Source organism: Cebidichthys violaceus, unplaced genomic scaffold (assembly GCF_023349555.1).
Source record: "Cebidichthys violaceus isolate CVI_PGR_0920_01 unplaced genomic scaffold, fCebVio1.0.p SCAF_15, whole genome shotgun sequence".
NCBI classification, from domain to species: domain Eukaryota; kingdom Metazoa; phylum Chordata; class Actinopteri; order Perciformes; family Stichaeidae; genus Cebidichthys; species Cebidichthys violaceus.
Window position 1 is genome coordinate 445,283 of NW_027176318.1, and position 24,483 is coordinate 469,765.

A 24,483-nucleotide genomic window follows, 5' to 3' on the forward strand; every position below is an offset into this window, starting at 1 on the left:
ATCACGCCAGGACCCATGAGCTGAACGCTCAGAGATCGGACCTTGCTCGCGCTGGGATCCAGTCAGCCAGACCACATGCCGAGGTGGCCTGGCTCGCGTTGAGCTCTCGGTGAGGTGTGGACAGCATGTGGTTACAATGCGGACGAGATATACTTGGGAGTTCCTCTACCGAAGAGGGCAAAGGGAAACCCGGGACCGGCGCCCACAGCTGAGAGCTGCTGTCTGAGTGTTCATTTCCTGGTTGCGATGCTTCAGAATATGAGCTTTTTTTCAATAAGAAAATAACAGGGGACGTTAATTGTGAAGAATTTATAGGAAAATGTGTTTATTACTGAATTAGCGGCGCTTTGTTTGCGGCTATTCTTTAATAAAAACAAGTTTACTAATGCTGCAGGGTGGAAGAGTAAGCAGCAAAAATAACAGGGGGCTTTTATTGTGAAGAATGTATAGGAAATTAAACGCGTTTATCCGCTCCTTTGACCACAAAATATCTCTGAGTTCCATCGGGGGCATGTGATCACAAAACCACGACCGGAGTCCAAAGAAGTGGAAGCATGTGCCGTGTTTGTTCAGTCTGTGTGAAAACCATATGAACCCTGAAGGGCCTCACACAAACTACAGCCAGCAGAGACAGAACATAGAGAGAGAACAGAGACCGGCAGTGAAACATGCGTGTGCTTATTGGCTGAGGGCTTATCAGAGACACCACATTGAGAGCAGGGGACTGGTGGGGAGGAGCTCAGTCGGCAGGAAGTAGGACACGGCGGTCAGTGAAGGCAGGACAGAATAAACATCCAATCTGCGGGGATGAAAAGTTCCACCTGGCTGAACGGATCCAGATTGTTGAATCCATCTTTTAGTGTTGATGCTCTGAGAGCAGTAGTGGCTTCATGAAGGATTTCTTCAATGGCAGACACAGAATTAGAACGTGGAGATCTGGAAAGATGCATTTCTTCTAACGATCTTTAGATGTGACTACATAGGGTTTGCTGTCCTAGGTGCAGTCTTCCACTTTTATGTCCTTATCTTTGCCAGCCTCAAGACGGTCACATGTGTTCGTACTAGTTCAGTAGCTTTGGGAACCTCCCATGTCTGCTGGCCAAATCTCAGATTAGAAAATGCTTGAAGCTTAACAGAGGTGTTTGTTATTCTTTTTTGAAATATGTAACGCACAGATGTTCCCTTTATATTCAGGGCCGGTGTTGCTAAATCAAATGTTCTGTGGGCTTATGAATGATGTCATGTCCTAGTTCCTAGTTCCCGTCTCACTCCCTACATTCCTAAAGGAACTATCTGCTCTCTTGCCTGCATTCAGTCTTCACTCACAGACAGAACAAGCCCATCAGCATACTCCACCACAGAGACAGTGGACCGCCTTCACCATTACGTAGACAGCGGACATCAATTTGAATTATTTGCATAGGATATGTTACTCGGCTGTTTGTGGCTGAATTTAATGGATGCTAATGACGGTTTTACAATAGATTATTCTAGTCAGCAGTGATGCCTTACACTTTCAATATTCAAAAAGCATGTGGCAATCAAGGGCACAGCAAACATGACATTTGGGGGATTCATTTTAATAATGTTTCCATGGTTTATAGTGAATACCTGCGGGTGATTGGTCTGCTGTGTTACAGATGGAACAATTCACAGAGAAGAAAAGACACGTCGCTAACGGCACAAGTAGAGTATAGCTAATACGCCATGCCACACACATCTGATAATACAGTTACTCTGGCTTCTTTCTCAAAGCAGAACGACGTAGAGGCATGATCACAGGTCACTACGTTCCTACACGGAGGGAGCCCTCCCTGAATCCCTTGTGAGAAGCTCCCCTCTGGCTAACTGTTGCTTTATTTCAACCACTCTGACGGTAGCTTAAGGCTAAGCTACGGCAGCGCCAAGATGCGGAGCAAGTTTTGACAGATTATATACACATGAAGATCAGGGTAGAGATTAACGTATTCGTTGTGAACAATCCAACTTGTGAGTTTAGATACAATGGTTCATGAGTCAAATTAGTGTTATTGGGCAAACTTTTCCTTTTAGACTGAAAACGGATAAGTCACCCAAAATATAATCTAGGTCGTCACACATGTCTTACTCAAATAGACTGGAAGAAACTGGTTTAAACTCCAGCCCCAGCACAGCCTGCCATCACGATAGCATGGCAGCGTACTGAAAACCTATTGCTTGTGAAATACGGCCCGCAATAAGGGCCGCATGCAAAAGCCTGGAGGGTAATCCACATAATAGAGGAGCAGGAGGAACAGAAAGAGCCACATGCAGACGGCAGCGCCGCTTCTGTTCAAAGCTGCCGTCTGCATATAAACAGGAAACACCTTTCAAAGACGGACGGCGCAAATGGAACAACGGACAGTTTTGCGTTTAGTAAACAAGGGTTAGTTTATTGGGTCATAACCAACCCCTACCAGCACACACACACACACACACACACACACACACACACACACACTACTGGTACTGAAGCCATACGCTCCACATCATGCCCACTCTGATATCTATCCACAAGGCGTGGCTGTGAGCAGTGAGTACTGAGGCACTATCGTGTTCAAAGTGAGGCCTCACATTCTCTCTTGGGGAGTCAGTACCGGAGGTCTGCACAGGACTGCTTTTCTTTCCCATGCTGCACCAGCCGTCTACCACAGAAGTTCTCGCAAATCATCCAACCCCACCCGGTCCCGTGGAGATTCTGATCGCCCACATCTGTAACACTGTGTTCTGTGGAAAGTCTGTCTGCCTCTGTGGATTTTAATAATCTTAACAATTTCTAATACAATTGCTGAATGGGTCAGCTTCAGATGATAACTGAAAATACGCCTTAAAGGGCCAGTGTGAGGGATTTCAGGGATCTATAAGCAGAAATAGAATATTCATAACTATGTTTGCATTTAGTGTGTAACTAAGAATCGTTGTGTTTCATATTGACACAGGGAGCGAGTCCTCCTCACAGAGTCCGCCATGTTGCACCAACATGTTCCTACAGAAGCCCTGAACGGCTCTAGAGAGAGCCATTTGCATTTTAACGTTAACCTGAAGGCCACCGAAGTTCACGGACAAGCTTGTGAGACTGCAGTAACGTGAGCTGCAGAGTGTGAAGCCCTGGTGCTGCCAGCCTCCGTCTGACTACGGCTGCTCCTGAAGTAGCGTTATCATGGTTGGCACGTCGTTTTGCACTCTGCGGCTCACGTTACCGCAGTCTTGGAAAGGCAGGAGTGAGCGGAGGGGTATTCAGTTGGTTGCAATCTGCAACCACACGGCTAGATGCCACCAAGTCCTACACACTGCCCCTTTAATTAAAAGAGTATAAAAGCAAAAAGAAGCCGCTTCAACAGAGGGCAGCGTGATCCTCAGAGCCTGAAATTGAGTCAAGGTGGAATCACCAACAGATGTACAATAAACAGCATGATTCATTTTTAAGCCAGAGAATTCTTAGAATATAGAAACATCACGCTTCTCAAGAAAGATCACCACAGCGTTGGTAGTCCCAGGGAGACTAACATGGATTAGGTACAGTACTCAGCAGCACACAGCCAGACAAAGACTTTCTGTGAAACTTGTCCAACAACACTCAACTGGTTTTCCAACCATTGTTTTGGGTTTCAAGTGCAGTCGAGAACAGTTTCATTTGAGAGTGTCATTGGCAAAACACAAGTCAAGCTCTCCTATTGTGCTTCAAAGTGGTTGAATGTGGATTGACACAGATGAGAGGAACAAATAGAACACACAGCTCTGGACCGGTCGGGATGTCAGGTCCGCATGTACAGTCTTGCTTTGGGGTTTGAGCACTTGTTCCTTTTCTTTCCACACCACAGCTCCACGCACAATTATACATATTTTTGATTAACTTATTGTGTTGTTCTAAAGAGTGGGACGGACTCACCACACCAAACCAGCTGACGGCTTGGTGTGACATCTAGTGGTTAGTCTGGTGTGAGTAAACTGATCAAGGACAGGAAAGCGTCTAAAGAAACGCTACGGTTGAGGCCAGGAGGCTTGAGCTGCTGATGGAAGAGGAGAAAAACAGCTCCTGCTTCACCGATGCAGAACACAGAGCTTTAACCTTTCCCTCGTGTGTAACAGAGGTAGAACACGGTGACCCAAAAAACAACAGCCACAAAGGGGACTGAGGTTTGTCATCCGTTGCTCTAGGCTTTCACTCCACCAGCATATTAAAGAAACGTCTCACAAGTTAAACGGGACCTCGTGAGATGCGGTTTAGCCAGGACACAAGCTATTCTTTCCACAAGCGACGGGAACAGAGACGGAACCCAGAAACCAGAGAGGCAGGGTTGGAGGGGGACGGACAAGAACTAGAGTGCTGTACATGACAGCGTGGGGGGGTGGGTGTCTCACCTCCCCCCACTCAGCCAACAGGAAGCGAGCCAGCAGGATAATCAATAACAGCGACTGCTCCTACACAGCACGCTCATGAGCCAACAGAAGGATGACCCTCCCCAGTAACCCTTCAACCCCCAGCCAGCATGTCCGACAGCTTAGATGAAAATGTACACATATTATACAGTTTGAGTCCCCCGTTCTGCACGGTGAACATAGGCTTGAGTGGATTTATGTGGACGACAATATTGTCCCCCCTTCAGACAGCAGCAGTGCAAACACAACAAAGTGTCCTGATGCTTCTTCGGGCCCGAGTCGCAGCTTGTCATCCGGTGCGTGCCCTTTTCCCGACCTGCTGCTCTGTTGTCGCCCATTGTTGGAGGCAAACGGTTGCGTGCGCACAAACATGCGCGAGTGAAACCGGTGCCATTCTCTCTCCCGCACGCAGCCGTAATTGCAGCTCCGCAGCAGAAATGAAATACAGATTCGCCCAGCGCCACGAGAGGTAAAAAAAAAAAAAAAAAAAAAGCAGCAGCCTCGCTAGCAACGGTCTGGCGGGAAAAAAAACTGCGGGTCTGAACACCAAACCTGATCTCTAGTGTTACATTGATGTCCAGATAAAGTGAACTCCAGGAGAAAGGTATTCAGATGTGTTCAGATTAGTGGGGCAAAGGTAAGCGAGCTGTTCCCCACTGTCAATAAATACAGGTTACATATTCACACAGTACGGTCCTGGTTTTCACATTCACAACTGGGAATATAGATCCTGTCCGAGCCACGACCCTGAGTAACGTTTCTGTTATCCTGTTGCACACTAAAGTGAGCAACATGTCGGAGGCTGCACGTCAATGGTAATCAACACAGGAAGATGTCAGGAGATGAGCATCTGTGTTGTTGTGTTTGTGATGACAACACTAGGAGACCTGACAGCACATTGAAACAATTAAAGAAAGAAAAAAGAGAGTAGATCAGATAAATAAAGGGAAGCAGGAAGGAGAGACGGGGCCAAAAGGGGGAAACTCTGGCATGGAACAAACAGTCATGCCAAACTCCCTCGAGTGGCAGTGGCATGTGAGGGAAACCCTCATCTCACGCAGTTGCTGGAAAATGAGCAAGCCTTTCCCTAAAATCCACCCTCTTCCCTCACATTATCCACCCACATAGGAAACAGCATCCCGTGATCTGAAGCCAAATTGTCAGCTTGCACTGGATACTGTAAGCAAAAGTCTGGAGCTTTCTGTGCCACTTCTCCATCTACTGTCACAGAAGAGCGAAGACGTGTTCCTCCACTTAAAGCGGTGAAGTGTCACTTCAGAATGGACATCTGTGAGTTAACGACCATATCTCAATTGCGTTAATCAACAACCTGACTGAGCTAAAAAGAAAATCCTAATCTCACCTGTGGCCTCCTCGTCTTCCTCCTTCAGCACATTGTTGTCGTCCACATCCTCCTCCTCCTCGCTCCCCTTTTTGGCCTTTCTGGCGCCGTCCTTCACTGGGACCACGGTGAAGCTGGTGGGCATTTTTTACAACATGTGCTTCCCCTCAATGTCTCCTGTTTGCCACACTCTTATCTCTTTCTGCTCTCTCCTCCCTCTCTGTTCTGCTCCTCCTCCTCCCTCTTCTCTCCGTCCAACAGCTGTCACTCCTCTCCTCTCTTCTCCTTCCCAGTCGGTTGTTTTTTTTCCATCTAGACTCGCTGCCCTGATGTACTTTACTCTCCCTCTCGGGTCTTTCTGAGTTTTTGTTTTCTATCGCTGGGATTCTGCTGTACACCCATGTGACCCCCGACCAACCCCAAACCCCCCCCCCCCCCCCCCCCCCCCGTCCACACACACACACACACACTATCCAAATAAGGAAGAGCACAACTACCCCGCCCAATGGGGGCAGTACCCACAAACACACACACACACACACACACACACTAGCAAAAAAGCATGACATGCGTTTGTGCTCATGTGTGTGTGAGAGAGAACACACATGGCTCTCTCTGTTCCCGAGGGCAGATCCTCTAACCAGGAATGTCGCTCCGTCTGGCGCGCAACAAAAGCCGGCAATGTCAGCCTTTTGTTCATAGAGTGGAGGAAAGTTTGAGCGTGTGCAAGAATGGACACATTGTGTGTGTGTGTGTGTGTGTGTATATATATACACACACGCACACACACACACACACACACACACTTCCTCCCTTTCCATGCAGTGTTATTTGACCCCAGTGTGCATAGTCAGAAGTGGGCAGGGCCGATTTAAAGACATAGGCCGGCCGTCTAAACACACTCCCCTCTGGAGGGTCAGCCCACATGCATGCACTTCTGCATTAGCTCTCATTATAAGTGTAATGTACGGTGTGTTACTGAGGGAGGCACTGAGTGAGAATCAATACAGTGTCCACTTCCACCGTTCTCTCTTCAGAGCGAGGGTGCGGTGTGCACAGTGCAAACACACACAGTATGTGTATGGGGGGAGAAGGTGAATAATAGTGTCAGCCAAAATAATCCCAAAACAATGAGTCATTTCCTCAAAGTCAGGAGTGCATTGAAATTGAGAAGAAGGTATTCGGTCTCATCCCGGCTGAGCAACGCCCCCGTGTGATGGGAGGCACCGTACTGCTACGGCCCTGGAGCCTCATGAGGCTGCTCAACATCTGGAGACCCACCCAGGACAAGTTACACTCTCCCCCTCCAGTCCCCCAACATGACGACACGCAAAGATCAATGTGGTGAAGGGTGGAGGGGCCTGCAGGGGACGGGAAAGGGAGGAGGAGGTGGAGACAGGGTGGACAGTAAAGATGAATTGTTTTGTATTGAAAACATCTTGATGGCGCTTTGAAATATTTAGGCCGGCTTAGTTAGACTGCTGTATTTTCCATAACCAGGCTTTACCAAAGTGGACCAACTCTAATGATTTAGTGATATATAAAACATATGACATCACCTTTTCCATCCCATAACGGTTTACATTTACACCTCCAGCCTGGAGTTTCAACTCTTAACTATAATTTGCTGTTTATTTACCCTAACCTGCCACAACAGAACACTTGCATACAAATACCAGCCTAGATACTGTCCACCTGTAAACCTAACACTCAAACAAGAGGGAACATTTTTGGGGCTTTCAGGGACTCATCTGAAACCTGTACTTCATTATATAAGACAAACGTGAAGAAATCCATTCAACAGAACACTTCTCTTGTCCATCTGGAACGCACCATGCATCCAATCAGGTGTTTCAGAAATACTTAGTCCAGACCTCCTGCTATGGAGATGGCAGGTCAGGTTTCAGAGAAACATCATGACTCTGGTAAGTGGATGTGGTTGAAAATGTGAGACTGTTTAGTGAATGAGCCCGGACACTAAAGTACGCCGTGTTTCTGCTGCGTGGTACGGCTAACTTGATTTATTTATTACTCTTATTATTAGTGAACAGAAAAAGTTTATGGTCTCAGTCTCTAGTTTACAGTCTTCTTCAATACAGCATGATGTCCATTTAGTACATGATGGAACATTTAGAGTCAAACAGACCATAAAGAGGGGATGATTTAGGGCGGGGCTTACTGTGATTGACAGGTCTCTGCCGCTACCAGAGCCGTATACGGCGGCTCTACTTCACTCCTCCACGTCCACACATGGCCACTTCCGTACATTGGCTGCAAAAAGCAACAACATGGTGACGGCTGTAATCCAAGAGGGCAACGGTGAAATCGTGGAACTCGAGGCTTCAAAACGTCCACAAACCAGTGAGCGACGTCACGACGACTACGTCCACTTCTTCTACACGGTCTACGCCTCCACCTCCTACTATCGGCTAGGCCCGCTTGGTTGAGCAGCTACATTTGTAGAATCATGGGGAATACTTCTGTGAAAGGAAGGCATTAATCAATACCGTGATCTGACAACTCAACGTTCAGTTGTGCTCCTGCTGAAGGTAACAAAGAGAGCACTCATGTGCTGCCTGCTCTGTGGATGAGCGCTCATGTAACTGGCATCTGCTGATTAGGTGGCCAGACAGTCAGACTGCTTCCCAGGGACACGCCGGGAGGACAATGTCCCTTTTATGAGGGAGTTTTCCACAATCCATAGTGGAGACTGGAAACTAATTAGGCTAAAAACAGTTTTTCACCATGATGTGATGTAAAATCTCACAGCCATAGCACAATGTGAAAACACAGGAACACGAGGGTGTTCGTCACGTAACCTCATTCCTCACACACAAGAATCCTCCTGCTTCTAACGAATAGTAGAAGTGTTGCACATGTACATGGTCTGTGTCATGTCAAGACTTCACTGTGTGTGATTACTCAGAAGAGTCATGAATGAGGACAGGAATGGTTTCGGTATACAGTAAAGCTAAAGCATTGGCTGGTCAGCTCTTATCTGCCTTAGGCTTGTTGAAATCTCAGGATATCTGGGATTTCTCTGTGCTTCCTGTTAGAGGATAGATCTCACTGATTACATTGACATGCACAAAATATTACTGTTTAGCTCCTATTCCAAAAAAGACAATATTCTCACTAAGCTGTTTACATGGGTTCCGCTAATATTCCCGTTTACACGCAGTCGTGCATATTCCGACTAGCGTAAAAGCGCCCCCATGACGTCTTTTAAATGACTTCCCTGTCCTTCCTGTTCCAGCTGCGGTCATGGTGCTCCTGTGGTGCTCCCTCATTGTCACCTTTCTGCAGGTATTGCAAAACTGTGTTCTTCAAGCCATTCCTTTAACGGCTTTACACAAGAACAGACAGATTTGTTTGGCCATAAACAGGAAAGAGGCTGTGGGCCACTGAGAATACTTTGGAATAATAGTGGAATATTAGCGTGCATGTGAACGTGGTCACTGAAGGACTCACTAAGAGTAAGGTAAGAGCATGTATAGCCATAGCTTTTAACGTATTTTAATCTAGTCTGATGATCTGTAGCAACAAAAAACAGCTGATCACGACTGCATTGAAAAGCATGGGACATGGTTTGGACGAGCTTCACAGAGAGCGAGGAATTCATCTGCCCAGAAATGAACAGTTCAGCTGAGCTAAACTTTTTCTCTAAAGGCTCAGATTTCTAACCCCAGAATAGATGTATTGATTGATTGTAGGGGGGGGGGGCAGCCTGCACCAGCACATCCCAAGGACACAGAGCAGGGTGCCCTGAAGGAGCTCATGCAGCTCTTTCTTCACAGCGGAGGTGATCGTTGTTTCCTTCTTTCCACCGCTCCTTGTCTCTGTCACGGTTTGGATGCTTTATGAGAGATTAGACTGTGAAGAGATGTTTGAGGGCCCAAATGGGGAACTGAAAGCACAACACATGATCCTTTAATATAACCAATACAAGATAACAACAACCTATAATGTGGTGTGTTGCTGTTCAAGATGGCTGTGCTTCAGGAGACACAGGAGTAAAATGATCCATAACATGTCATATTAATTGAAAATAAGTGATCGTTATAAAGAAGAGCACATCGTTCTGCAGGACTCGGACAAATCAACAGTTCAAACTACTGGTAGAATCTGACAGCAGCAAGGCGGCAAAGTCACAAAGCCTCGCTGTGACATCATCCCTCTGCCCTGCTCCAGAGCTGTGAAGGATGCACTGAATTCCCCCTCCAGTAACTGACAGCGCCCTCTGGAGGAGGCCTGAGGAAGGACAACTCTCCTGTGAGGATCACTGTGCTGAATGTGAGTCAATGAAAAGAGCATACATCTAAAAAGACATCACGATGGCTAACAAGCTGCGATATCATCTCTTCACCGCGTCATGTGAGTTCGGGTCACAGCCTTTGTCACATGACACCTTCCCTCTATCACTTCTTCCTGCTCTTAAAACTGCATGGCAGGATTTTTGACCGACAGAGGCCAGAAGGTAGGCAAAAGAAAACCCCTTCATATACCACACTGCGTTTCTCTATGAGCTGTTATGGCTCAAGTGAGAGCAGAACACCACGTCACTTATCCACTTAGAACTACGGCATCTCACGGGAGACATCTTTCTGTCTGTGACAGATCATGTCTGAAGAATTACATTTGTTAGCGTGACCGCTGGAAGTTTAGAGTCGACAGAATTAAAACTCACACACTGGCAATAGGATGGCCCACATCTGACCGACTGCTGTTTGAATTCAATGAGTCTCCCACCATTACGCAGCAGATAGCTAGAGACTGAGAATGAGGCTCTGCTGCCCCCGTTTGATCGCATCCGGAAATTCACCAGTTACACCGTCATCATGACAGATTATGGACAGACTATTCGTTCCAGGATTTGTCCACACTTTCACCAACAGGCTGAAATAAAGTCTGCCAAGTGGCACCGATCCAAAACACCGAGCAGCGTTTACAGTAACCAGTGTAATTAAGTGTGAACTGACAAATGGAAAGGGGTTTTTTGTTGTTGTTTTTTTACAAGCACTGACTCAAGTGAAGCTGAGTGGAAACAAGTCCTATTCAGTCAGAATTTCCTAAAGTCGGAGAGTGAAAAGGTGACTGAAGCTTTTAGTTTCCTTTCTGAAACACCTCCGTGGCTCTTCTAGGTAACGGAGACCGTACTCAGGTGTTGAAGGGAGACTGTGGTGGTGGGACACACACACACACACACACACACACACACACTACCATTAAGGCCGTATGGTCACATTTAACAACAACAAAAGGATCCACTAAATGGCAGCTTGAGTTTCTCAGAGTTTACGAGGTACACCTAAATGCACCATGTTGACGCCCACATGCTTTACCGTACAAAGCGATGTAGACATGCTAGGGCTGGGCAATATATCGACGTTATATCAATATCGTGATATGAGACCAGATATCGTCTTGGATTTCCTTATATATATATATATATATATATATAGATAGATAGATAGATAGATAGATAGATAGATAGATAGATAGATAGATAGATAGATAGATAGATAGATAGATAGATAGATAGATAGATAGATAGATAGATAGATAGATAGAAAGAAAGAAAGAAATATATATATGTATATATATATATATATATATATATATATATAAAAATAAATATATATATATATATATATATATATAAATATATATATATATTTATTTTTATTTTTTTTGTATTTAAACCTTTATTTAACCAGGAGAGTCCCATTGAGATTAAAAATCTCTATTTCAAGGGAGACCTGGCCAAGACAGGCAGCAACATCAGAAACACAGTTAGACAGAGAACACAGAACAAGTTAAAAGAAACTGAAAGTTCAGAGACAGCGACGTAACCGAGTTAATTTAACTGCCTCTATTTCTTTCATTGTAGATTTAAAAGCAGTAAGTGGTATCAGTTCTTTGAGTTTTAAATCATTCTTTGTTGTGAACCGCGACAGAACCCTTCATAATAAAAGCAGGTAAAGATTGTGAGTTCATTTAAATTTTCAGCAGCAACAGACAAATAATATTCAGATTTTGCTTTCTTGATAAAGAGGAACATTTGTTTCTTAGCCAGTCAGTGGCAGAACCTGTTGTTCTTCCCTCAGCCCAAGCCAGGTTTCACTCATGAATACTGTCTGCTAGATCAGAGGAGAACCGGGGATAATCACCTCCCTGTACATCATTAAAAAAGACCAGGCTGTTTCCACATCAGGGATCAGCTCTACCCTCCTCCAATTAAAATTAAACAAATGATAAAACGCTTGTTCATTCAAATGTTTAAGATTCCTCTTATACATGATACGCGGTTTTAATCTAGGGACCTTAGTGCTCCCGTTTGCAGCAACAACACAATGATCACTGAGGTCATTACAGAAAACACCCACAGCTGACAATTTATGAGGAACATTAGTTAAAGTCAAGTCGATTAATGTGGACTTCTCAGAGTAATAGAGTGTTGCCTTTGCTGGTTTTAAAGGCCGCATTACAGCACCGCATATTTCTGAACTTACAAGACTGCTCTTTTATTTGACTTTACCCACTTAGTCATTCTATCCATATTATTGATGATTATTTATCAAAAATCTCCTTGTGTAAATGGTCAAAAATAAAGTGATAAATGATTTTCTTCATATTCCCCTGCCCTAAGACATGCAATCAATTATGATTGTGGTTAGTGATGGTCGGTGGTGTCTAAGCCTCTGTGTCTTTAACCTGGAGCAGATAAAAGCAATTTTTAATAAGAATCGTACAAATTATGATACAAGCATGACATTTGGTGGAGTTGTTCTCCAGAGGTATCTGGTCAAATCTGCCCGACTGGCCATTCAAAAATCCAAGATGGCGGCTATTTTTCAAGATGGCCGCCAATTGGACCTCCCAAAATTAGTTTTCCTCATAAAACTGTTTGTATTTTAAATTTTGCACAATTTTGATGATTTAAAGAAAAAAAACTTCTAAGTTATTAGAAGTTATTATTATACTATAATTATTAGAAGTTATTATTATAATTATGTGCAAGTGTGGCACCCTGGACATTTTAATGGCTACAATTATTTTCAATTGTTATTGTATTAGTGTGTGTTATTACCTTGCCCCCCACCACCATTATTTTCTGGTTATTATCATTTTAAACGCTTTGTGTGACTTTTAAACTCACCTGCTTTCACCTAAAGTAGCTGCAGGGCGATACTCATTTTCGCCAATAGGTGGCAGTAGCGGGTTTTGGCATGACTGGCGCTGTATTTCTTGTCTAAGACAAGCAAGTTAGACCAGTCGTAAGAAAGGACAGTCGAGATCACAGATACGAAGCAGATATTCATCTGAGACTGTCTTGTTGTATTTACAGGGGAGAGAAGTACACAAGCTCCATATACATTAATGTTAAGTTTGCTCGCTTTTGCGGTGCCATGTTTTGATGTTTATCAAGAGTTTAATACTGAAACATAAGGCAGCTAACTAAGGCTAGCATCATTAGCTAAACAAGGCTATTCGCTCGCTAGCGGTTTAGCGCCATTATAATATCTAACCTGGTCTGGTAATTGTATTGTTCCCATGTATGATTATATACAGATAAATGGTGTGTCCCGTGACGGATATAAGCAGTATGTTAGGCTGTATATTTCAGGTTGTCGTCAGGTGTTCACAATTCATGTAATTCTTGTCTAAGACAAACAAGTTAGACCAGCCGTAAGAAAGGACAGTCGAGATCGCAGATACAAAGCAGATATTCATCTGAGACTGTCTTGTTGAATTCACAGCACAATAAATGAATCTGGAAATCATCATTCAGTGTGTAACACCAGCGCGGAACAGCCGAGCCAAGGATAACAGGGGTTACAGTTATCTGGATGGTGTAGACATCGCACGGGACTTATGACACCAGATGAACGATCAAACTCAGTGTAGGGCAAATGCATGAACTTAGTTGCATCCCATACAGGAAAGTGTCCACTATACACTACAGGGTGGTAAAAGGATCAACCCTCGACCCTGAATGTCAGACTTGCCATGGATGCAACCTCTACTAGTAAGTCACAGACCACCAACTGGAGCAAGTGTTGTCTATGTCAACAGGAGAGGAAGGAAGACCTTAAGTCCCCCCAGGCCAATCCTACCAAAAGAGGAGATGGTGGCCATATGAATTTGGCAAGGAATATTCCCCAGTTTCACTCACTCAATGCACTGCCTAAGTATCACCCTGCTTGTTTGGTGGCTCGGCATAACGGAGAGCGAGACTATATGAAGGCTAAAGAGCCAGAAAGAGCACAGGAGCACTGGAAGGACGCATATCCAGTAGCTTTCTCAGAATTGGTCACTTACATCAATGAAGTAAAAGCTGCTGGTGATGGCACAGAACCACCTATTTTCAGACTTGCTGATCTGATCAAACTCTACAAGCAGAGAGTGGAGCAGCTTTGTGTTGAACTGCCAGATGTTCATGCTACTCGACTGAAAGACCAGCTGCTTTTGCATATCCCTCAGCTGCAAGCTCATCATAAAGGACGAGACATCCTGCTGGCTTTTGAGAAAGATGTTGGCTCCATCCTTGCGCAAGCATCCAAGTATGGTGATGTAATTCATCTGGCAAAAGCTGCTGCAATGATCAGTTGATCCAATTAAGAAGAACCCAGTCTCTTTCTTCAAACACGTCTTTCAACAAGCTAGGGGCAATTCCAAAGAGAAGATACTGAACGATGACTGTCATCTGTTCTCGCGACTCTTTATCTCATGCCAGAGTAGGCAGTGTGACTATGAGAACGAGTCATTTCCTGCATCACTCAGTGACAGTGGCAAACTTCATACATGTCAGAGGTCTCAACTGGTGAGCATGCCAGACAGAGAACCATTAGGAGATGCAATCATCATAGATGGCTCAGCACTCATAAATACCTTACCTCCACGCACCTCCAAGACATTTGATGCATATGCCAGATACGATATCATCAAGAGGGTGAAATCCTATGGTGCCAAGTACAAAAGGGTGGATGTGGTGTTTGATGTGCACAATAAGTCAAGTCTGAAAGCAGAAGCCAGGTCAAATCGTGGGCAGGGAATGAGAAGAAGAGTCTCAGGAATCAGCAAGACACCAAATAACTGGGGGAGTTTTCTTCGAGATGACAACAAGACCGAGCTGTTTCACTTCCTAGCAGATAAGATGTGTGATGCACAGACAACAAGTACCATTATTGTCACAAAAGGAGAAGATGTCATTAGCAATACAAGGAAATGCCTGGATGCTATGTCCCCAAGCTCCCATGAGGAAGCAGACACACGGATATCTGTACATGCCAGAGATGCAGCAATGGAAGGCATCAAGTCCCTCATCATCAAGGCTAATGACACTGATATCCTTGTCATAGCGATATCTATACTGCCATCCTCACAGGCCATTGGTCTTGAGAGTATGTGGATTGTGTTTGGCCAAGGAGCCAGCGTTTAATGGATTCCAGTCCATGAAGTAATAGCTGCAATTGGGATTACCGTACTTTCATGGATTCACAGGCTGTGGAATTGTGTCTGCATTGTATGGGAAAGGAAAGAAGACAGCATGGCAGACTTGGAATATTTGTGATGAAGTTTCTGAAACCTTCACCAATCTCAGCCAGCATCCAATATCAATGAGTGACCTGGACCTTCAACAGTTAGAGAGATTTGTTGTCCTCATGTACGATAGATCAAGCGCAGTTACTGGTGTGGATGAAGCAAGACTGGATCTCTTTGCCTGCAAACAAAGGCCCTACAACTCGATTCCACCAACTCAGGCAGTCGTGAGAGAAAATGCAAAGCGTGCTGCTTATCAAGCTGGGATCATCTGGGGCCAGACAACTATCTCCAGGCCAGACAACTGTCTTCAGGTCAGACAACTATCTCCAGGTCAGACAACTATCTCCAGGTCAGACAACTGTCTCCAGGCCAGACAACTATCTCCAGGCCAGACAACTATCTCCAGGCCAGACTGCTATCTCCAGGTCAGACAGCTATCTCCAGGCCAGACTACTATCTCCAGGCCAGACTACTGTCTCCAGGTCAGACAACTATCTCCAGGTCAGACAGCTATCTCCAGGCCAGACTACTATCTCCAGGCCAGACTACTGTCTCCAGGCCAGACAACTGTCTCCAGGTCAGACAACTATCTCCAGGTCAGACAACTGTCTCCAGGTCAGACAACTATCTCCAGGTCAGACAACTATCTCCAGGCCAGACAACTGTCTCCAGGTCAGACAACTATCTCCAGGTCAGACAACTATCTCCAGGTCAGACAACTATCTCCAGGCCAGACATCGGCAGTCCTGCTGATTGGGGGTGGACACAGAAAGGAGAGAAATGGCAGGTATGTTGGTCAACGTCACCCCCCATCGCAGCCAGTTGTCAGGAACTGGCCAAGTGTTCCTGTAAGAAAAGTTGCCATGGGAGGTGCAAGTGTTCACAGTTCGGACTTCCATGTACAGCACTCTGCAGCTGCATATGTGAGCAGTAGCAGTTGGAAGATGAATGAATTATCTTTTGTCTATAGACAATGCATGAAGAGGCGGGGCTGGAGAGAAAAAAATAATACAAATTTCTTTTTTTTTTTAAAATCGCCAATCCTGCTTTTGACTTTGAAGGTCTAATCGTGACACCTGTAGTCTGCAGCGCAACATAAAGTCTAGGATAAATCCATTGGGATGATGGTAATGAAGGTAAACTCTCCTCACTGCATGGTATCAGCCTGTAATGACTGCACACACCGACAGACACAGCCACACCTCGACCGGCTCAGGTAACGGCACATTTGCCCGCCAGTCATCCATGAAACGGTCTTTGACTCAACAGTCTCAGGTGACACTTTCCTCTCTTTTGAAGGCCAAGGCGTGTCTTCCTTTAAATTTCTTTTTTGACCTCTTTATTTTTGGGAGAATGCTGAGTCAGGGCTTATTCCAAACTACAATTCCACTTCAGGTTTAGAGCTACTTGTAAATACATGAGACGCTTAGTGCTTCCATTATGAATGAAACTTGAGTTATCTGTATTGGCTCCATCAATTGTTTTAGGAGCAAGTAGGGTGGTGATCTTCACCATAAACGGATGTGGAAAGGCCCTTGATCACCCTTTTACACGTCAATACTTCTAGTGAGGGCTGTCAATGAAAAGAGGGGAGAAGAAAACGTGCAATTCCACCGATTGTTTCGCGTCCAACGCTTCCACCAGAACCAGAACAGCTGTCTTTACGCACAGCTGAGGCCATTTAAAGCGCCTGTTCTTTACAACCTGTACATACCTGTAAACCATCATCGGTGGTGACATCTCAATCATCATTATCAAACATCAGAACGATGACTCATTAATAGCAGCCATATTGAAATGGACTTAGCATGGTGCTTTGCAAAAAAAAAAAAAGACTGTTGCTGGGAAATGATGGCGCCTTGAATGTAAATAAAAAGCATAAAAAGATGCAGTATATTTGTAGACTAAAATGAATGACTCAATCACAGAAAGTGGCCGACAACCCTAAGAAACTATCTTTTATCAATCACAAAGTTGCGTCCCTCGCCTCATATTTGTGTGTACGGCTGGTCTGAAGCATGCGTGAGGTGTGCACACTCTCACTGCACTGGCGTATGAATGGTTATTGTGTGTTTGCATCGTTTACTCATCTGGCCCCCCGGATGTTTCGCTTACAACATACTGTTGTGGTTACACTTACAGGAGCATTTACCTGAGCTTGAAAACGTAGTCAGGCACGTCATGATGCCAGTTCAGCTTTGTCTTCTACATCTCTCGACACGCCAAGTAGCTGAACTTTGATATCAGCCACGGAAGTTTAGCAGAAACCGAAGGGGGCAAAGTGTTCTTACAGGACAGATGCTGGAAATGATTGAAGCTTCCACTGGATCAGTGTTTGTGACAGGGGGAGGGGCTAAGAAGGTTATCCTTTTCATTCACAGACGGGCAGAACATGATACTCTCACACGTCTCCCTACACATGTCTGACATCTGACACCCACCCACGCCACAACCAACTGCCCCCCCCCCCCCTGCATAAACCCGGGGTGGACACAATAACATGAACACCATCAGAATCAAACGCAGAAATGAAACGCATGATTCTGGTTGACAGTATAACAGAAAGGTAACATTTGGCTACAATTTGTCCTACAACACTATTTATTGCAATAGCAAAAGCAATAAGGCCGTAATGAGTCACGGTAAATGCCTTACTTAGACGTCCACATGCTGCTGACCGAGAGTCGGAAAGCCCCCACGACTACCAACAGCAAGTGTAGGCAACCTCCAGGGGAAAAACATCTTAAGTGGTTTTTCCCACGGCGTCTGTTCAGTGTCCATAGCAGCGGCTTCCAGCTGCTGGAAAATTGTTACCGTTATCAATATGGCCACATGCATTGTGTGTCTGGAATAAACACCGGCTTCCCTTGTATGTACAGAGCATAAGAAGAGATAAGAACAGGGCTTCAGGTTGATTCCAGTCCAGTGCATTGATTCATATTATTTAGGGATGTCCCAAACAAGTCTTTTTGGCCCCGATTTGATACCTTAAATGCTTGGTGTCGTCAATTCTGATACTTATATTTACCTAAATGTTGATTAGGCTGTGCAGCAGCTACAGCTTTGTTTCACACGCCTTATTTTTCATTAGCAACTTGATCCAAAAACTGTTTCAAAGATATTAAAAAAGCTAGGATTATTGAGATGATGGGAATGGAAGTTTACCTGGAGAACAGGACTGAAAGGTGACGCGATCAGAGAGACGACGTATCACTCTGCTGGATTTGTTGGAATTACACAAACGCTGATCTTTGGCCATACACATCAACCGGACATCAGACAAGTTTCATTTTGGCCTGTTATCAAGTTACTCATGGAATAAGATTTGTGTTCAGCTGCTGTCAACGTTTGACCTTTTAACCGGCAGATGTGATGGTCGGTGCTTCCTGAATGTTTTGTGCACCGATCTTTGCTAATAAGAAAGAGAGAGGAGAAATGAAAGATTCATTCGTGTTGCAAGCAAATCTGTGTATTGGTCTCAACCACAGACTGTTTATAAGAAGTGGACGTAGTCATCGTCACCCATTGGTTTGTGGTCTGACGTTTTTAAGCCTTGAGTTTCGCAATTTTGCCGTCGCCATCTTGAATTTCACCGTCTCCGTGTTGTTTTTTCGCAACCAATGAACAGAAGTTACCATATTTGGAGTGCGTTACGTAGCGATGCCGTACACGGCTCTGGTAGTGGCAGCGACCTGTCCATCACAGTAAGCCCGCCTTAAAGCAGCTGTGACACACGCCGCACTTCCATCCGATTGTCATGTGAATTTTAAGAAGAAAAAAGAAAAGCAAATTAGGCGCATTTCCACCAACTGGTCAGAGCGAATAAACTACTGTAGTTGCATAGTTTGGTCAGAAGTTGGCAGTATAGGCTACGCTTTACGCATGGCTGTAGTCTGCCAATAAACAGAGTAGAAGAAGTAGAGGTCGCCCACCAGAAACAAAACAAGTCTACGAGAGGAAAATGGAGAGAGGTGTTCAGGAATTTGTTCCCATTATGAAAGTTTGAATTGTTCTTCATGTCGGCTAGTGTTGGCCATGTTTATTGCTGTGTTGAGACAAAGACACTATAAATATACAGCTGGCCAGTCATGCCAGTTAATCGTTCGCTACATCAGAATATATTTAGCAAATTCCATAATCCATTTAATGCATCAACTCTTTTTTGTGTGGCAAAGACCACATCAAGCGAACGTAACAAAGTTCTTTGCGCAAATTAAGGAAGTTCATTTTTTCTAATTTTCCCTTTTCAACTTCAACACGTGCATAAAACGCAGCTATTGTGTCAAACTACATTTCTGTTGGTAAAAGGAATAAGGAAACGGAAGCAGCAGAGAAAAGCTGTGTGAAAGTAACAGAATGAGGCCTGTCCTGGATCTCAGATGATGATGGTTGTGTGTCAGGAGTTCACACGTAACGGTTATTTTTAAAAAGGTACTAATAGCTACAGAAAACTGTTGTGTAGCTGAATGTAATGTGTATCTGCTTATAGTAACAAAGTCAAAAATAATTACACTTCAGATTGGAGCCAGTAAACAACAACTGCTGCAGTTCTGACAACAGCTAAAAGACTTTCAACTGCTTGATGAGAAAAAGCAGTGACTCACGAATTGTGAGCAAAGATAAAGATGTCCCTGCATACCTTTAGATCAGGATCGAGTAAAAATGCATTTGTGGCTGAAATGACAGCGAAAGACTCCCTTTCTCCTGCTTCTTCCCATCAGGGAGGTTAAACTTGCATTATAATAAGTACACTGTTGTTGATGAAAAGTCCATTTCTCGGTATTGCTAAACTGTACCGGCGTGCATTTCCCAAAAGAGGAGGGAAGTTATGTGAAAACCCTTCTGTCTGCCCAGAGAGGGACACACCCTTTTCTCCTGAGCGGTGCGTGTAAATGAGGAGCAACTGGAACAAACATCCCACATTGCCGGATCGGTCCGGGGAGGCCAGGCGGGGAGCAGAGAGGGTGGTGGACGCCGGGGCCCAGTTGGTCCCCGTGTGCCGGCTTGCTCCAAATAAAGCAGAGGGCAGCACATGATAGCTCAAGGTGCATGCCATGCTAAACATGAGGGCACACGCACACGCGTCCCAACATTCAGAAACCTAACCCGCTCAAACCACTGACAATGCTTCTGTACAACCAGAGGAGTCACCCCCTGCTGGACACTAGAGACAATGCAGCTTTATGGAACTCCTGCATTGGCTTCAGATTTCAGACCCGGAGGATGCTGCCTGGAACTGTCAGAGGGGTAGATTGACAGTTTCTTCCTCGAGTGTTGCCAACGTTTAAATCCGCCACCTTTTGGAGACCCTTATCCCTCTAGAACCTCATTCATCGTTCACTGCCTGCTTAATCTCTCACAAATCCAAATGTAATCTCAGTCATCCTACGCATCTGAGGCGAGCGTCATCTGTTGTAGCCTGAAAGCTCTTCATGTGATTTCATTATATATTCATTCCGTCTCTTGTTAAGACACTGTGCTTACAGAGCATTCGAGTTCAAACACGCACATTCTTAGAATGTGTACAATATACTTTATACCTCCAGCCTTGCTCATTCATTCATTTCCTCTTCTCGCAGCTTGGCCTCGGCTTCACACGGACAGAACAAGGAACAAGCACAATGCCTTGAAGGCTGTAACAGAAGAGCAACACACAGCCGCTCTCATTCAGACAACACCATCTTCTTTTCTACAATTTCCACTTCTTCATAACCGCTTCTTCCTCTTTTCAGCCTGTTTCTTAATCTCCTATACATGTGTTGAGCAACCTCGATGGCTAGGGTAACACGATTCAGTTCAGCTAGACTTTCAAATATATTACTATTGATCGCACACACACACACACACACACACACACACACACACACACACACACCCTCCACCACACTGACCTACAAGCTTTCTGTACGTTTCAGATCACTGCCATCAATCACCTTTAGATGCTTCGTTTGAGACAATCTACTCGATTAAACTCTGTCATGACACAGAAAAGTAAAAGAAAGAAAGAAATGAAGGAGGAATCTTTTCGTTCAGCCTGTTGGTACGTAGATATGTGCTCTGTGGTCCTGAACAAGCTAAGGCTGGGTCAGCAAATCTACGTTTGAAACGAGTAAATCCAGATTCAAACTCAAGCAGGGCTCTGTTGCACAATTAAAAACTAATCCCAGATCAGTAAATCCAAGTTTAGAACAAACTTAAATAGAGTTTAATCCACATGGAGATGTTTGTTTATCCAAATTAAAATGTGCGTGCCGTTGGGACTTATACTTGTTGGCCAAATTAACGAAGCAATATGAAGATAAAGCAACAGACAACCGCACAGTCGGATAAAAAAAGACTGCATGTTGGTCCAACAGCTTCCTTACTGAACCGGTAAGCTAAGCAGCAAAGACTCCACTGGGTAGAGTCAGTTCCTTAACTTCTTCTAGGAACTTAATTATTCTGCTCAATCCATCTCCAAAAAGGCAGAACAAAAGGTTTAAAGTTAAAACTGGTTTAACGTTTTGGTGCAACAGAATTAAATGTAATCTAGGTTCATAGTAAAAAAATGAAAACTGACGTTTAAAAGACTTTAATCATGAATTGAATCATTCTTAATTCTAAGATAGTTTTAAAGTTTGGTGCACCGTGATTTTAAGTTGAACCATGATTTAATAAACCGGTTGTTAAATGAACCCTTGTTGATGGAACCCGGCCTAAGAGGCGGTGCCTCTGTGAAGGAAAACGCGTGGCCATCCGTTATCTACTAATTGTCTGCTGTCATTATCTGCCATGGTTATCAAATTCATCATGCAGGAACGTAATTAAGCAGACGCCAGTCCAGCTAACAGTAAACAGGTTACAGCTAAACAAGTCCAACCTGCTGTCAGTCATGTTGATCACAATGATGCAGTGAAGGAAGCAGCTGAGGATAACGAAAACGGGGGAAAAGCTCCCAAAACAAAGCGTCAAAATGTAACAATGAGGACGAACAGTCCAAAACACAAAGACGGTCAACGTAGAGGACATTGCCGTCTTCCGCTCCTGTGGTTAGGTACGGTTGGGTCAAATGAAGAGGACAAACGTCCCCACAGGCTTGAATAACTTAATCAACTGTGTCTGTCATAACTGCTAACACACAAACACACACAAATGATAGAAAGTCCATCATTCTAACCCGAGGACAGAGCCTCCACCCGGCTGAGTGAGCGTCCACAGAGGGAACTCAATCCCCCTCATTCACAAATACTCTGGATGTTACAACACACAACATACTCTCACACCCGTCCTCTTTTAATAACTCAATCATACAAGACATAAAACACATTGGTGCTCATCTCGTCTGGGACTCTACACCGCCATCAGAAGCTGTACGTCAGCAGCAGCAACACCTTCTGCTTTTGCCATGATTCATCAGCAGTACGGTGCAGTCACCAGTGATCTTTATGAAAATAGTTTGACTGAGACGCATGAAAAAGCCTGAAATACAACGGGAACGGAAAGTAGAGACCCGTGTTCATCAGAACAAACCGTATTCAAAAGGAAACCACACGTTTACAAAGAGGCTCATCTCTGCCCTAACTATTGACAACCCATACACACAAGAAGAGATGGTCTACATACACACACACACACACGCACACACACACACACACACACACACACACACACTGTAGGCCTACTGTAAATCAGCATGCTGGCTCGGCCGTGTGCCAGACAATTATTCCAGCACCTTCCATCCCTCAACCTGTTGCTATAGAAGCACCTTGTTTGTGAGCAACTAGTTGAACAAGGCTTCAGAATTAAGCCTGCAGCCACTGAGGGACGACTGGTGACGAACGGCAGCAGTGAACCTACAGTGGACACAATGGACTATGTTGTGTCATACGTCAAGTAATAATAATAATAATAATAATAATAATAATAATAATAATTATATTAATAATAACTTTCTCTTAACAAATAAATAGTGGGGTACCGTATTGTAGGACAAAGCAGGCACAACCTTTGATGATTATTTGAACACCACCGTTTCTTTTGTGTGCTCTACACTGTTTAACACTCACATTGTGTTATTTGCATATTTAAAAAAGGGAACACAAAGTGACAACACCTCGTCATAGAACACATAGAACACTCAGTAACCCTAACTTAGTAAATAGAAAACTAGAATGTTATGTTCATTGAAATGTTCCGTCTTGAGCTAGCGCCACTCTTTACGTGGACTGTTTTGACACTAATTACATTTCCACAGTAACTTAAACAGAAGACTTGTAGGTTAAGGTTTGTGTGATTCACATTAACTCGAGGTCTGTTTGGGGGACACTGACGCACACCTACTTAACTGCGTCAACTAGAGGAGGACAAACAAGCAGACAAGTGGACTGCGACAGATAATCCTCTGGTAGATAAACGAGATAAGAAGTGGGACACGGGAGTTCGTGACCCGGCAGCTGTCTTACCGTACTTGTTGGGCTCCCTGTTGTACTTCAGGATAGGCACCACGGCGTTGGGGTCCTCCTGCGGCTCGAACACGGAGTCCTCCCCCGCCTCTTTTTCCTCCTCTACGGAGTCCGGCGCCGGGTCAGAGACGACCGCGTCCGAGTGGTCCCCCACGCCGGCGACCCCGACTCCTCCGTCAACCGGGACCACCACAAATCTTTCGCCCATGTCCCTCCCCTCTTGTAGCACTTTAAATGGAGGGGGGGGAAACAAAAACACGCAGTCCGGCTTCCTCTGCGGTTCACACTCGGTGAGGGCGAACACACGGGACGGCGTTCAACGGAACACACACGCGCTCACGGGCTGATCGGAGGATTGATTACAGTAGAAACGTTCCCGCCCCTGGCCTTCGCTTATTGGTCGAGAGGGCCAAGGAGCGTTGTCAATCACCCCCAGCAAGCAAATCACAGTGCTTGGAATGTGTAAAATGTGGAATGAGCGATTTCTAAAATTTTGCATCAACTTAATGATACCTTACAAATATATATTTTTACTATAACTTTTATTAAAACTCACTTTAATAATATTTACCTCCGCTCATCAAATATTTGTAATTAATGTCAAACCGGTACAAATACATTATCATAACTAAACAAACTCTGAAGTATATATACAATATATAAACTCTTGAAAATGGCTTTAAAATGCTGCATGTGAGACGGCGCCCTGCTGTCACACTAAACTCATTACAAGCCTCTTCAATGGGCTCAAAATGA

At 44.6% G+C, this 24,483-nt stretch overlaps 1 protein-coding gene across 4 annotated transcripts in view; it reads right to left on the bottom strand.

The window, feature by feature from the left end:
• slc12a7b (solute carrier family 12 member 7b) overlaps window positions 1–24,007 on the bottom strand; it is a 59,429-nt gene extending 35,422 nt beyond the window's left edge. For 2 of the 4 annotated variants that reach the window (XM_068709567.1, XM_068709566.1), the window contains exon 1: window positions 23,728–24,006. In XM_068709567.1, the coding sequence (XP_068565668.1) occupies window positions 23,728–23,935 (208 nt within the window). In that variant the 5' untranslated portion in view covers window positions 23,936–24,006. Of the gene's footprint in view, window positions 1–5,761; window positions 6,161–23,727 lie in introns of those variants that run through there. The other 2 variants (XM_068709570.1, XM_068709568.1) reach the window with 2 other exon arrangements.
• Between the last annotated feature and the right edge of the window lie 476 nt (window positions 24,008–24,483).